Source organism: Caloenas nicobarica, chromosome 7 (assembly GCF_036013445.1).
Source record: "Caloenas nicobarica isolate bCalNic1 chromosome 7, bCalNic1.hap1, whole genome shotgun sequence".
Lineage (NCBI taxonomy): Eukaryota > Metazoa > Chordata > Aves > Columbiformes > Columbidae > Caloenas > Caloenas nicobarica.
This window is the reverse complement of record NC_088251.1, coordinates 16903432-16919678: the sequence shown is the minus strand read 5'-3', so window position 1 is coordinate 16919678 and position 16247 is coordinate 16903432. Positions and strand designations below refer to the sequence as shown.

The 16247-nt window shown below is 39.9% G+C and overlaps 1 protein-coding gene across 3 annotated transcripts; it reads left to right on the top strand.

Annotated features, from left to right (window-relative positions):
- The first annotated feature begins 4835 nt into the window (after positions 1-4835).
- ZNF518A (zinc finger protein 518A) lies at positions 4836-14674 on the top strand. 3 transcript variants are annotated; one of them, XM_065639036.1, is made up of 3 exons: positions 4836-5018; positions 7021-7144; positions 9647-14674. In XM_065639036.1, the coding sequence occupies exon 3, from the start codon at positions 9765-9767 to the stop codon at positions 14400-14402; it is 4638 nt and encodes a 1545-aa protein (XP_065495108.1). In that variant the 5' UTR covers positions 4836-5018; positions 7021-7144; positions 9647-9764; the 3' UTR covers positions 14403-14674. The 3 variants fall into 3 exon arrangements, with proteins under 3 accessions (XP_065495108.1, XP_065495110.1, XP_065495109.1); XM_065639037.1 differs by lacking the exon at positions 4836-5018 and adding an exon at positions 5324-5473; XM_065639038.1 differs by lacking the exon at positions 7021-7144.
- Positions 14675-16247: the final 1573 nt, after the last annotated feature.

The window sequence follows — 16247 nt, the reverse complement described above, 5'->3', positions numbered from 1 at the left end:
GTCTGTACCACCACAAGTGTAGAAGATACATCCATAGTAAGGATTTATGTAGCAGCACCATGATGTTTACTGTGTTATTTTCTACTCCATTTCTACGAGTTCTTAACATTCTGTTTGCCTTCATGATTATTACTGAGCATACAGACACTGTTTTCATATCACCATCTATCACATTTCAAAGATACTTTTTTCTGGGTGGTATTAGCCATTTTGGGGCCCATTATTTTCTATCTAAAATTATATTCCTGTGCCTGATATTGTACTGAATTTCATTTTCCAGTTTATTGCCCAGTTCTTTAGCACCATGAACACCACCTACAGCTCTTTGCAGGAAACTGTAACTTGAAAAACTTACTGTCATTACCAAACTTTGACATGGTGCTATTTTACCCTTCTGCCCCATGAATATATTGAGCAGTGCAGGCCTTAACAGAGAATGTTGTGGGACTTTCTAGTAACATCCAAGAAAATAAACTTTACAAAATACTATCCAATAAATCCACATAATCATGTATTCTGTGTTTTTTAGAGTTTCTATCACTTCGCTCTGTATGGACATCAGAGTTACTAGTTAATAGCTATTTGGTTCACCTCATAAATCCTGTAAAAACCTGGGGTCCCATATGCCATTTTCTATTCTTTCGGCAACACATCAGCTTGAAGTGAAAGATATAATTGTGCAGCCATTTCACTCTTTATTCCACTAGAACTCCTGGTTCTAGTCTTACTGACTTTGCTACTGTTCATTTTGTTGCTCTGTAACCTTTTCTACCGATACTTTGAGACAATTTAAGACAGAAACCTCCACAAGTCTGTTCTTACATACGCAAATAATTCATTTTGGCTTTCTCCTGTGGTTTGATCTTCTGAGTGCTCGTTTCATACCTTGCTCATCTATTGGCTGTACAGAATTTCTAGAAGAGTTCCTGTTTCTGATATTTTTCTTATGACGTGGGCTAAATAATTCCTTATTTATAGCAGATAAAATTCAGAATCACTTTGTGGCTTTTAGTAACAGTAAAACTTAATCTCATGCATTTGTCTATTTTGGAATTTAATATATTTATCAAAGCTATACTTTATAAAATGTAATTAATTGATATTTCTTTCTTGGCTTGTCTGTAATGAAATTATAAACCATATTCTTACGTGCTGCTTGGCAGCTACAACTGCTATTTAGTATCGCCAAAACAGCTCAAATCATTACCTGTTTTTCCAGAAGACAGCAAGTTCTGAATATATTCATGAAAAGTGTATTAAAATATATGTCTGTCTTCAGGGCACAAGTGGGTGGGCAATATCACAGGTAGCAGAGGCTGGAAATCCATGGAGGAACCAGGGACCAAACACACTTACATGAAAGAAAATTATGTTTAGGAATTGACAGACCTTCCTTAGCCTCAGTAGGCAAAGTGCCTAGACAGACAGTCTTTGAACTAAAAGCAAATAAGAACTGAGACAACTCTGCTATTTCTTTTGAGAATATCTGGTTCATTCGAGTTAGAAAAAATCTGTTTCGACACCAACAAAAAGCCCGAGTCAAGTAATCTTGCTGCTAGCTGGTTGTTTCAAGTGGTTGTAATGACCTGCAAATAGAAGGTGTAATCTTACATATAAACAACATAGTATAAATGGAGGGTTCAAAGAAAATACATCTATTCTGTCCTGCTCCATACCAGTCCATTCATTAAAGGTGCTAACTTGACTTTCTGTATTACTCTTTTTTACTGATGTATTCTTACACAAAAGCTTTTTGCTGGGGCCTTTTTAGTTCACTCTTCAAATCTATTATTTCCATGCTGATCTGCTTACAAAAAGCTCCAAACTGTGCTTGTCACTAAAATACATAATACTCTGGCTTTCCCAAAATACAGTGTACTTGAAACAATACTTACATGAATGACCTGCTTCACGACTGTAAGAGAAGTTCCATATTTCTTTCTCTATGATAAAAAATCAGTACACTGTAAAAATTTAAAAAATGCCTTTTTAGGAGAAACTGGTTCCTGATATGCTAGATTATTGCCTTTGATGATCAAGTATTTTGCAATGTATGGTTGCCTATACATCACTGTCAGTGAGGTAAAATAAACACCTTAATTTTGAATCTGTGGGTTTTTTTCTGGTGGTAAATAGCCTGGTTTTGTTTGACTGGTTAAAACATCAGGAAAGTGTAATGGTTACGCTTCCTTTTCACAACATATTATCTTATAAACATAGCAGTATTAATGCTGAAACCTAGTAGTATCATTATTAATATCAGAACATCACTGAATTCACAGAATCACAGAATCACAGAATGTTAGGGATTGGAAGAGACCTCGAAAGATCATCTAGTCCAATCCCCCTGCCAGGGCAGGAACACCCAGATGAGGTTACACAGGAAGGCGTCCAGGCGCATTTTGAATTCTCATTATGGCTTTACCTGCACACCTATAGTAATATTACAATAGTGAAAGAAGGCAATAATTTTACTTCCTTTGTGGATTTCATGGTGCCAATCAGTCTTGGAGCTATCTAAACCATAATTTTTAAAACCACAGGAATAAACTTTCAAATGAAAACAACTACAGCATTGGTAATGTCTGTAGAAAGGGAAACTAATTTAAATTCATGTCAGATTGAACAAAAAAAGGAGAAACAACCAAGACTAAAAGTTGTCATAGACCAAAGAACTTTTTGAGATTTAGCTACTTTTCCTATACATACCACAAATGTTAATAACCCACGAATGTGAAAATTAACCAAAATTATGTCTTCACTTTTAGCCAGGTATTTCCACCTTTTAATTCCAATATAGAACACACTAGCAGTAATACTTCATGATTGTTTCTGACTCAGAAAGAAGCTCTCTCACAACTGTGACCCAATTCACTGATACCAGGCAAATGCATGAGCAACTTCACATTAAAAAATAAGTGGTTTTCTTTAAAAAATGAAGAGTTCCTCAGCTTCATTCTGTCCTGCATGCTTGGTATTTGCATTAGCATAGACTTTTGAAAACTGAATTTCCTTCCCCCCCCAAGTATTTATGAGGAAATCATTAAGTCAGTTCCAATTATTTGGTGTGGATTAATTTCTGATATAAGTAATTTCTGATAGTCCAGCAGATTATGCCATAAATTGATCCAATCCACCCCGCTGTCCATAAATAAGCTGGATATCTCGAAGAAAATAGGGATGCAGTACTCTTGCTGTTTGTGAGACACTCATATATTTGAGGAAAGCATTGAGTTTTCAATTTTAAAATACCACATCTACGGAACTAATAGCAACAATAATAAAAATAGCGTTATGAAGGCTACTTATTGCACTTAATTGTCCTACCAATTTATAACAGACTAATGCTAATGACACATGTAATGAGAAGTCCTGTCCTGACTGATGATTTTCACAGATAATTCTTTTCTGTTCTCTTTTCTGAGTTTAGCGCTGCAGCCAGAACTATGCTGATTTTTTTTCCTTCAGTTGTAGTTAGTTTTCAGATTGTCCAAAACACTATGGGTACATATGTACAATCTCCACTTCTGGTCATTTAGAAAAATATAATGAATTAGAAGTCAGAAGAATAATTTGAAGATTTGCATGCAAACAAGTATTTTGCTCCATGTGCTTTTGGCATAGATTGTTTCATTTGGGTGTAGTAGAACCATCAATGATATAATACTATTCCTTAAGATATTGTTTAGGGCCAAAAAATCCCAGCCCCAAATAGCTTCTCTTCATTTTCTTTTACAGTCTAGGACACAAGGGAAATAAATGATGTCAGTTTGAACAAGGAATTTAAAATATGTTCATGTTTGATGGATGCCTATTACATGCACACACACACACTCAAAGAGACCAACATTTCTCCTGGTTCTTCGATTTAATAATGAGTAAAAAGTGTATTTTTCTAAGCTTTGTTGCAACTAGTAAGATGTGACACGGTTTCTGAAGAAAAATTTAGCTGAATTGCTCAGTTAAATTGCTCATGAGTCAGTTTAAGCTTTTTTTCCTTTGGGAACTTAAAACTTTCTCCTCTGCTTTTGAGTTTTGAATGCTGTTTCATAAGTGGAGACAGGCTTTCATTTTCTACGACCTCTTCATTCACAATTCATCGTTACAGTCTATTTCTGCGACGGGTGTTTGCCCTTTTTTGGCCATGATACATCTGAATTTCCTCCTTCCCTTGTGCCCTTACACACTCTTTGGTGATCTTCCGTGTGCACTGAAACTCAGCACAAATGTAAAGCGCACGCTGCTACTGACAAGCGTAGTTCACCCCTGTTGTAAGCGGCAATGACACTGCGTCTGTAAGACAGCGAACATACAATCTGTGGTCATTTTCAGCTTTGACTTTGAGCGCACATCAACCCCTCCATGTGTAGCGTTCTGGATGCCTTCATTGCTGCCATCTTCTACAGATACCCCTACATGTTGCATCAGAAAATCTTTGTCGGGGTGGGGCTCCCACAGCCCAGGCAAGGCCTTTTCTTTTGGGTGACTCATGATGGGGCACCAGCGCTCCCTGCCCAGACCCATTAGCGCCCATCGGACCCACACGCCCTTGGGCGGAGGGAAGCGCAAACCCATTGACGGGTGATGATGGGCGGCGCGGCCGGGCGGCCCCTGTGCCCGGGCGGCCCCTGTGCCCGGGCGGTCCGGCCCAGACCCGGCGGGGCGGTCCAGCATCCAGCCTCCGGCCGGCGCCACACGGGCATTGTGCTTCCCTCCCGCCCGCAGCCCCCGCGGCCATATCCGTGTCGGAGGAGGAAGGCAGCGGGGGCTGTCCCTACCGCCACCTCGCCCACACCAGAGCCATTGCCCCGTGTCCCGCCTTGGGGCGGTGGCGCCCCACCCCTCCCCCAGCCCCAGCCCTCCCCCGCCCTGGGCCTCGTCGGCCGCCGTCCGTCTTCTCAGGTGAACGCGTATCCCTCCGCCGCCGCCCCCACCGCCGGGCTCGCAGCCCCGCAGTTCCCGGATGGAAAGCGTTATGGCCGCCGACAGCGGCTCGCCGGGCTATGGAGAGGGGCGAGGTAACTCCGCGAGGGGCGCCCGGCGGGGCAGCGGGGTGTCCGCGCGGGGCGGGCGGGAGCGGCCCGGGGCGGGCTGCGGCGGAGAGGAGCGGGCAGGAGGTGCGAGCTCTGGCGGAGCAGGAAGCCGCCCCGTGGTAGGGCTGACTCGTTAAATAGTCCGCGCCCCCCGCCCCCTCCGGCCGCGGGAAGTTCGCGGGGTAGCCGGGGCCGGCGGTGGCATGGCCGGGGCCGCTGCACAGCGCCCGGCCGCGGCGGGGAACGCGCAGGCATGCCTCGCGGTCGGCTCTAAGGCTGGTCGCGGCGGCATATCCCTCCGCAGGGCTACGCGGCGCCAGGCGAAGCTTCGCGGGCAGCGCGGCGCCCCCCGGGGCCGTGTGTGCGCCCTGCGGCGGGCGGCCCGGCGGGGCGGGGGCAGCGCTGCCCGCCGGAGGAACCGGGTGGTTCCCAAGGAGGAGGTGGGGAGAGGAGGTGGGGAGGGGAGGCGTCCCACTCGCCCCCACCCCAATTCGGAGGAGCGCCCGGCGCTGCCGCCGCGGTCGGGTGGAGCCCGCGGCGAGGCCCTGAGGCGGTGACAGCCCCGGGAGCTCCCCCGCCGGGCCGGCGTCACCGGCCGCTTCGTGCCGTGTCCCTGCTCCTCCCTCCGTCCTCGTCCCGGGGACGGGGGTACAGCCCTGGCCCTGCTCCTTGGCGAGCCCCGGCGGGGCCGGGAGCCCCGAGCGGCGGGGCGGGAGCGACCCCCGGGTGTCCGGTGAGCGCGGAGCCAGCGGCTGTTGCGGCGCGGTGGCGGGGCCGTGCCTCCCTGCAGCGCTGAGCTGCTCTGTGCCTGAATGGCAAGTTTGCTGCGGGGCACGGGTGCCTGTGTTTGTTACCTCTGAGAGTGATTTGGTGAATTATTTTTATTTTATATTTTTATGAAAGCAGCATTTTGGTCTGTTACATGGAGTGTGTCTGACCGTCAGAAGCTGTAGCTCTGTGAGTTCCCGAAAATGTAGTTTGATAAGTTCCTTCGTGTGTCCAGATCTCTGCAGAGATGAGGGCACTACTGTGAATTACCGACACAAGTAGGATGGGACCAAGCATCGAAAATACTTTAGCATAGTGGGTTTTTTTCTTTTGGTAAAATTTAAATGAGCGTAAAAAATTTTACAGAAGTTGTGAAACTACTACCTGTTTGGAAATATATTTCGAATTTCTGTTATTTGTTCTAAATGGAAGAACTGTAAAATGTAGCTAACTTAGTTGTGTCCTGCTCCTATCTGTCGTTTCCTACTAGATGAAAGTGTACAACTAAGAGCTTTTTTTTTCTTCGTGAGTACTTTTTTTAAACAAAATGCAGACATATTGGAGCATTTTTGTGGGAAGAAAATTGAGACTTAGAGCTTCAAGTGGTTACTTATGCTTGTGCTTAGTGGCTTTTTTCTTTTTCTTTTTTTTTTCTTTTTAAATGAGACTTAACTTTGACACATGCTTATGTATTTTCAGGGTTTGTATTCATCATATCTACTTGTTTCGAATATTGTGAATGTAATATGTCATCCACATTCCTCCGGGGTTTTCGCAAAACTTTCTAGAAAACTATAATTTGGTCTTTGCTATAGAATTTATTACAGTTTTTATTTTTAAAAAAAAGTTTCTTTTGAGTTCAGTTTAAATTTTGATGGACTCTGGTACTAGTAACTGCTTTCTGTCTTGTTTTTAAGTTACCATATGCTTGTGCTTACCACTTACGAGTGCCTGAGAAGTAGTGACAAAGCTAAGGTTATAATAAGCCTTGTTAGGAGGAGTTTGCTAGTGATTTTTAATTCCACTCATTAATTTAGAATTTGTCTTGTGTTTGATGGTGTTCTTTGGGGGAGAACATAGTATGTGTTGCAGTTTTTCTGTCTTCAATGTATTAAAAATGCAGATAATGTAAAATTGTGAAGGATTTCTGCTTTTTGGCTTTTTCTTTCAGTTATGTTTGTAATTACACCTTTTAAAATATCTTTCCTTTTGTTTTCAGACAGTTTCTCAGTATTCTTCCTGACTGTGGCCTTTTCTGAGTTTTACATATTTACCTCTTCTATGTGTGTGGAAAAATGTTTAAAAGGCTGTTGAAGAATTGAAGTAAAGTCTTTTCTTAATGTGTAAGTTTGTCTTCTTATTTGATAATGCATGTTTAAAGATCCCTGGGATTTTTTTCTTTACTCGTTGGTTGTTTCTAGTAAATATTTTTATTTATTGTGCTGCAGGTGCTTGTTGATAGTTGTATGCTACCCAATAATAACAAAGTTAAATTGTAATTTGTGCGGTTAATTAGTTAAAGGAGATCTTGAATCAGGTTTGAATATACCCACCTGAGACTCTTTGCCAAACATATATGCTTTATCCAGTAAGTTAGTCAAATGCTGCCCAATTGACGACCACATTTGCCTCATCTTAAAAGCCTGAGGTTTGTTCTCTGCAGCATACTGCATCCACTTCTGATTTTTATAGTGTTAGTTGCATACAGATTTCAGGTTTCAGTATTTGACAGTATAACATTTTAATCTGAATGACAGGCAGCTACCATCAGGATGATGTATTGCATCATGCAACCTGTAATCTTCATGTGTTGCGGCTGTGTATTAAAAAAGTTCTTCAGCAAGCAAGTCCATGTCATTTTTAGTTACTTATTCCTTACGTGAGAGTTCAACTTGTTCAAATAAGGGATTTACCATTGACAAGAGAAAGCATTATAATACAGTATTCTTTTTTTTTTTTTTTTTGTGAAAATGGAGTCTTAATGTAGATGAGCTCTTCTGAAGGCTCAAAGTACAGTAATATGCCAGGTATTCATCTCCTGTGTGGAACATGGGAAATGTATCATGGAGTTTAAAAACAAACCCACAAACCTGTACCTAAGGTGTTTTGGTTCAGAAGGGCTCCCAAGGAGGGAGTGTGTGTGTGTCTGTGTTTTGGTGTTGGTTTGGTGTGGTGTGTGTGTTTTTTGGTGGCATGTGTGGTGGTCTCTTTTTTTTTTTTTTAATATCACGTGTGTAGTTGAAATCTTGCAGGTGTCATAGCTGAAGAAAACAATTAATTGAATTTGTTTGATGTTGGAGTCTGTCTAAAATGTCCAAATCTGTTTTGCTTATTATTTTCAAGAGTTGTGCAGAAATGCTAATATCTTTCCAAAAGAATGCAATAAAGCATATGCTTTAAAAAAAAAAAGTGTTTTCTTGCTACGTGATATGTCAATATGGCCCTGAAAATTATTCAGTCTCTGTTTTCTTTGTGAGGTATTTACATGTTTAATGCCAGATACTTCCTTTTCACAGGACTATGGGAAAATATTGGGAAGACTTTAGTGGTGGCCACTTCATCATAGTGAGAGAGAGGATGTGATCATTCAGTTTGAATGTGAATAAGTAGGATGATCTAATGAGTTTCAAGTCTGTGCTGCTTCAGGGTGGGCAGGGGAATAGTGGAGGGAGAGCTGCTGGTCAGATTTCAGCCAATGCTTTACTTTTGCTAGTGAAGAATAAAGTGATGCTATGACTTCTGTTACCGAAAAGTTTTCTAGAAAAAAGTATTATATACTAGTGAAGAAAGGCTTCTTGTTCGTTTTAAGTTTCACCTTTCAAAATCCAAATTATTTTCATTGCTATTCCATTTCTGCTGATTTTATGTTGACATGTGGGAATGTTGTTCAAGCATAGACTTGAGCAGGCATAAATTGTCAGTGCAGCCTGCTATGGAAACACTGACATGAGCTCTGTAGCGAGACGATGCTGACCATACCTGTGTGAGCCTCTTCATGCATAGAGGAGTGCTGTTGTCAGTCATGCTCTTGCTCTGAAAAGATTAACCTATACCTGGGAACATATGGTGAGAAACCAAAGTTAACTTTTATCTGTTGATGACTTCAGGCTTGCGTGATACTAAAGGAAGGCATGCAAAAAATTAATTGTAGTTGAGTGTCTTTTTTTTTTTTTTTTTCCCCCTTTCCTGTTGATAAAGATAACATCTCCATTAGTGAAGTAGATATCTTGTCAGTTTGTTTTTGCTTTGGTGGGTTTTTTAAAAATTTTATTTTCTTTCTAAGCACAATAATTAGCTACTAGTAGAGAAACAGACTTGAGAAACAAAAGTATCAACTCCTGCTGAATTTGACTTGTTTTTAGGTTTTCAGCCAGGTTCAGTTAGTGATCTGTGTCACAAATGAGGCATCGTGCTTATATTTGCTTGAAATCATGAATAAGTAATAAATGCTAGCTGCATTTAAGAAAGCAGCTTTTGGGATTTCTCATGCTAATAGGTTGTCCTCATGGGAGAAACCCAAAATTCAATGGCATGGAATTTCAATGTTTTCATCTTTCAGTAGATGTTATCCTTTAAAGCTTGTTTTTCAAGACTTATGTATATTTTGTGGGGAAAAAAACCTAACCCCAAACATCAAACCAACAAACAAGCAAACAACCCTCCCCCAAACACAAACAATAAAAGGTTACAGTGTAGTGTCTCATTTTTTTGCCTCATGCTTTTTTCTTTCAAATGCTATTATAAAAATCAACAACAACAACAAGAAGTATATATTAATGAATTGTAATGAATATTCTAGTTGCATTAGTTTTAAATATAATGTTTTCTTTGTTTTCTGATTTCAGGAGAATAAAATGCAGAAGTTCTAGAACCTTGAAAATAACTCGGGGCAGCAGTCTTGCTTGCTGCAGGAACTAAGACTAGTCTCAAGAATTCACTTAAAGAAAAAGAAAACCTAAAATCATGCAATCTGAAAAGGAACAGTTTTTTCCTGATAAAAAGCAAATTAATTTGTTAAAACATAATGCTGCGAAGAATTTTTCTGCAGATACTACTTTGGAAAAAGCACTGGTGAATGATCCTTTAAGTATGATGACTCAACCAGCAATTTTCAATATCAATCTCCCTTGCAAACTGAAAAGTGTGAAAATTGATTTACCCAGGGTGAGCATTCCAAATGAAGTATTAATGAAACATGAAGTTGATAGATTTAGAAAACTCTTTCAGTGTAAACAGCAAACTGCCAGGAAGTCCTTAAGTCTACAGAAAATAAACGAAAGCAATCCCAATTGTTCAGAGGGAAGCCACTTGCAAAATAAACCAGAAGTGCAATTTGAAGAAGGGTTGAAAACTACAGCAAAGATACTAAATTTCACTTGTACAAAGTGCAAGGATAACATTAGATACAGCCCAAATGATCTACTGAAACATTTTCAGCTGTTACACTATGGTGAGTTGCCTTTGTATCCTTGTGAGATGTGTAACTTCTCGGCTAATGACTTTCAGTCATTTAAACAGCACAGACGCACCCATCGTAGCACTTTAGTAAAATGTGAGCTCTGTAATGATGAGCATATGTACACTTTGTTGGATTTGACAAAACACTTCACATCAAAGCATTGTGTAAATGGTCACTTTCAGTGTGAAAAATGTGGGTTTTCTACCCAGGATGTGGGCACATTTGTTCAGCACATTCACAGACATAATGAGATTCCATTTAAATGTGGAAAATGCCATCACATAAGCTTTACAAAAGAGGAGTTCCAGAAACATCATCTTGTTCATACCAGTATGTTTCCTTTTGGTTGTCAATATTGTAGTTACAGCACGCCACGGAAAGATTATCTTTTAAAGCACATCATAGCTTTACATAGTGATCACTTGTATGCAAAAGAAGAACTGGAAAAGGATAAATGTGAAAAAAGAATAGTGAAGACTCCAGCAGGACTGAAGCTTGTGTTGAGAAGGTATAAAATGGGAGCATCGAAAAAAGCACTCTGGAGACGGAAAAAAATAAGCAGTGGAAGTGACAAAACTGGAGAAAAAAATGCACAAGTGCTAAGAAGTGTGAATAAAATTCAAACAAAAGCTGAGGAGCTGAACCAGTGTATGAGAGATGTGGAAGCAAATGAAGATCAAGTTCTGTATACAGAAAAGCATAATTTCGTGGGTGGAATGCTCTCTGCTACTACGGCACAATATGATAAAGCAGATGATGGAACAAGTTATGGTCTGGGATTATTGAAAAATGCTGTTCATGGGCCAACAGTATTGATGGTCAAAAACAATAAAATATCTGTTCCAGCAAATTACAGTGCTAAATTTATGGGATTTAAAATGGTAGATGGAAAACAACATATTGTTATAAAATTATTACCTACAAATAAGCAAAACGCACATTTGTTGGGTCAGAAAGCTGATCCTATTAAGGATGGCTCTACAGCTCCGTTGCTACAGACTGCTGATCCCTGCGGCTTGTCTTCAGGTGCCAGACCACATGTAACTGATCAGTCAACCTTCAGTTCTGTTCACCCATTAACCTCCCCTCCCTTTTCTTGTTCTGCTCCTCATTCAGGAAAAACAAAAGTGGAAAAACAAAATAACTCCTTATTGTACAGTAAGAGTGTTTTTCAAACTGTAGCACGTTCTAATGTAGCTGTAGGAAAAAATTCAAATTATTTTCCAGTGAAGTTTGGTTCAACTGTACCTCCGTGTGATGAGGTGACAAAAGTTGGAACTCGAAGTAATGTCTCGTGGGGAAGCTATAGTCCTCCAAGTCATCCTCAGGTATTACTACCCACTATTACAAGTTCACTTCATTATGACCCTATGAAAACGCCTTTCTTTCCTGAACTGAAAATACAAAATGGTGGCCTAAATAATAGTAATGCAACGAATAATCTCTGTTATTCAACGTCAGTGGATTCTAATGAAGGGTTGCTGTCTTTTCACAACTATTCCAAAATGGACACTTCGGATAATCCATGTAGCATTTGGATGTCAGCAGATGACAGTTACAAAGAATTTATGTCTAGCAAAACAGTTTCTTTTCAAAACAGTAGGAGACGTGAATCTGCATCTGCATATTCAGAGTCAATGAAAGGCTTAAAACCAGAGAAAGTTCTATCAGCTCAATCGAATATTACTAGAGCTTATGGACACATAAACACTAAGAATAATTCTGTGTCTTCTAAAAGCCAATCTAAATGTGTTGTTGACAGTGAGTGTTTTATGGAGGACCAGCATAATGGCCAGCAGTATTTGGATGCTAACATACATCATGGCTTTGAGAACGTAGCTGAGAAATTCCAAGAAAATGCCTCTGATTGTGTTAACTCGGTCTTAATGCCTAAAATCACATCTGTTTTCTCATTGCAGAATGTACAGGCAGCTAATTTTTTTTTGCCTGAAATAAACCAGTTACAGCAAGATATGTTGAAAGTGAAAGCAACTACTCTGCAAGAATCTCACAGCAAGTCAAATAACTGCGTAAAACTTCATTCTGACAAGCTGCTTTCCGGCCATGAGACAGGGAATAAAGCCTTTACACATTTAAAAAGCTCGACGACTGCATGTGGTTTTCAGAGGCCTCCTTCTAATGCAAGCTTTCATTTATATAAGAGAGAGTTGAACACAAGATGTAGCACAAATAAAGGTACATACTGTGGGAGAGAACGACAGATGCCCAGAACATCATTTGATTCACAGGGAATGGATAAATTATCCAGAACTCCAGGTGCTGCTACGTTGCTAAAAACTCCTACAGATGCAATCGTTACACAGCAGATAGTAAAAGATAAAGTGCTGTCTACAGCCCAAAATCCTAGCAGCTTTTCACCTATTATTCAGGAACAGAAGCCCCTTTTAGTTCAGTCCCCTTCAACAGGATTATTTATTCCTTTGCACCTTGCTAACCGGCCTGGACTACGGGTTGTTGCAGGAAAATCTCTTCCGTCAACCAGTTCATCAGATGGGCATGTGACTAAAGGTGTACCTGCATCTTTTGTTTTAAATAAAGGACCTGGAATGATTTTGACATTTAACGGGTCAATTGGAACAGCTGCCAATGTCCCTAGTGATAGTTCTCAGGTTTTAGGGAGAGTTGCATCCAGAGAATATGGTAAAATAACCATCCCAACTTCAAAAGTGGAGGGGAAAAATGACGGTTTCAGAAGTCTAAGAAGTTCCTGTAGTAGGAGATCATGTAGTACAGCAAATGACTCATTGAATAACATGCTGTTCAGAGGACCTCATGTAATTGGAAACTCATCGGAGTCACCTGTGAAAGGAATTTCTTCTGTGAAGGTATTAGCAGAGCATCAGGATGCAGTTTTTGGTTCCTTGGAGTCAGTAAACCAAGAGGAAATTAAACAGAAACAACATGTTTATGCACTTTTGCCTGATGGACAGCAGGCAGTTTTTCTGAAATGTATGACACCAAACAAGCCTGTAGTTCATAAACATAGTGTTTTTCAGGATTATACTCGTTATCAAAATTGTCAACCAAAGAAAACTGGAGCCATGCAACAAAAGCTTTTGCTGAAAATTAAGACTTCTACTTCAGATACGCTGGCTGATACCACTCAGTCAGTGAGTAACTCAGTGCCCTCACTACAGTTGGATAACTTGCAGTCCCGTACTCCTGCACTAGCACAGAAACAAACTAATCTTACTTCTAATGATGCCTTAATCTTACCAGGTAGGTTAATGCCAGCAAATGCCTCTTTGGCAAGCTCTGATCCAGCATGTTGTGTTCCTCCTGTAGAGCCCATTTATTCTACCAGGTCTGCAGGGACACGGTTGCAAAAAGGTTCTATTGAGAGTGCGCAAGTTATAACTGCTAACAACAGGAATAACTTTGGTAGTCAGAAACCCACATGGGGCACCCGAAACAGAACTGCGAAAGAAAAAACTCGTTTAAAACAAACTAGGTCTAAAAGCTCAGAAACTGTGGGTGTGCAAAGAAACAGGAACTTCAAACGGAAAAGTAAGGATAATTGCCCAGAACCTCCAAGAAAGAAAGTGATGTTGCACAGAAAGTGTAAAGAAAAGAATCTAGCTGAAGTTGTTAGTGAATCAGGTGGCCCTTACAAACCAAGGGCATCAAAAGAAACTGTGAGGACTTTGAAATTACTTCCATTTAATTCTAAACAGCTTGTAAAATGCCCTCGGAGAAATCAACCAGTTGTTGTGCTTAACCATCCTGATGCAGATGTTCCAGAAGTTGTAAATGTAATGAAAACCATTGCTAAATTTAAGGGACATGTTCTTAAGGTTTCACTGTCAAAAAGAACTATTGAAGCACTTCTGCAGCCAGCTTTCTGCAATCCTTTGGACATAACTACTGTTGATCTTTCTCGGAAGAGGCACAGGACAATAAAACCTATTAGTCCTGTAAAAGAAAGATTTGTCTTAAAATTGACACTGAAAAAGACTAGCAAAAACAATTATCAGATTGTGAAAACTACCTCTGAGAATACCTTGAAAGCTAAGTTTAGCTGCTGGTTTTGCGGTAGAATATTTGACAATCAGGATAATTGGGTAGGACATGGACAGAGGCATCTGATGGAGGCTACTCGAGATTGGAATTCATTAATGTAATGATGACCAGTGAAGAAAATAAATATCATGCATTACAGTTTTTTAAAAAGAGAATCAGTTGAATTTGGACACAAGTGATTATTTTCTTTTGTATTTCAGTATTGTAACTGAAGTTTAAAAATGATACAAAATGCTTGTGTTTTAAAAGGAAGGGCAGATTCTCTATTGCCATCAAGCTTTGAGATAGATCAAGGAGCTTCGTGGTTTAGATAACTTGTAACTAACTGCAAATACAATTCCAGAAAAATATATATTATTTTTTGTTACTACTATCATGTCCTATATTTTTATTCTATAGAATGAGTCTTCAGGGCTTTTGTTCTGTACATATTTAAAAAACCTAAACATGTAAATATTTTTATACTTTTCAGTTATTTGGTATGATTCTTGCACAGAAATTTACCCCCCCCCCATTTTTCAGTTCTGTGCATGCACTACTAAAAATCAATTTTAAAAACTTTCTGACTACACACAGGTGTTATCCTTTTTTTTTTTCCCCCACTTGTTAGCTCTTGATTTAGTTTTTCAGGGATTGAACACTATTGTTAGCAAGTGCCTAAAATATGTGAAGCAGTTTACATTATGTCAACTGTGTAACCATAGGTCCGTATAGGGCCATTTCCCCAATGGTTTCATTTAAAGCCATATGTGAATGCTTTAAGCTATATTGCTATGCACATGACACTTGTACTATTTCTGTGCAGTTTGTCTACTTTCTTAGTGAAGTATTTTTCATATAAATTAATAAAATATGTTACGATTGTGTTAATACGGTGAGCCTAAGAATGGAATCAGTTGAAAATATACAGTATATATATTCATAATGTATATGGTGTTTAAGAATGGTGAACATTCCTAATCTGTGTTGGCTCTGTCACTATTAAATTTGTTATAATTTGTGTTTACAGAATATGACTGTGAGCATTTATAGAAAATATTTCTGTTTTATACTATGTAGGCCACAAACCATATAGAAAGGCCAGGATATGGTGAAGTGCAAAGCACCATTTCAGGCCTGTAACTGCGTTATAGTTTTATTCCAGGTGGATGTAATTTGTCCCCGTAATGACTAAATAGTATTTTCTACTATTACTTATTCAGATGAACTGCCTTTTAGGGCACCAGGGGTTTGTCAAAACCAAAGCTTGAGTTACCCCTTCCTCATTTTACTGGCCAGTAGAGTAATATTGCTAGGAGGCTGCTTACACAAAAACTTACAGTTTTAGTGATAACAATGAAAGAAGAATATCCTTCACATATCTTTATGTAAGGGCATATAAACAAGAGACATTATCTTATCCATAGTGACTGAGAGTATACAAATGGAGGTCCTTATTATCCCCAGTAATTATTACGTTTAGCGGCTTTGTCCTCAGTGTTCTTAATGAACCTGGAGGCTGGATCCAGTCTTCAGTGGGAGTGCCCTTACATATGGCATTTTATCCAAGTCCAAGGAAGTCTGCATCCTAGGTGTGTAAGTCAGCTTCCCAAAGTATTGATGGAAGAACTGTCAAAATTGAATACTGGACTTGGAGAGGACTGGGGCATTTAAATCTCTGAGGGTTTAGATTGGATGCAAGCCCAGTGGTAGTTCTCTGTTTCTGTAAGGTGAACGTGAAGGTTGAATTGCTGCCAATGAAACAATTGGAATTCTTTCAGGGATGTCACCAGTAACAGATTTTGACTAATGTTTTAAGAAATGTCACCATGAAAATGATTCTAAAAAATTACTTCAGTAGCTAGATTTTTTTTTTTCTTTTCTCGATTCGTCTGATAGCAGGAAGATGCACACTAGCCCTGTAGCTGGTGAGTTATGTACGGGAGTCAACTGAAGTACCTGAGACA

Excerpts from the sequence above, each read along its gene's own strand:
- ZNF518A (XM_065639038.1), top strand. The coding sequence starts at position 9,765 with ATGCAATCTGAAAAGGAACAGTTTTTTCCTGATAAAAAGCAAATTAAT.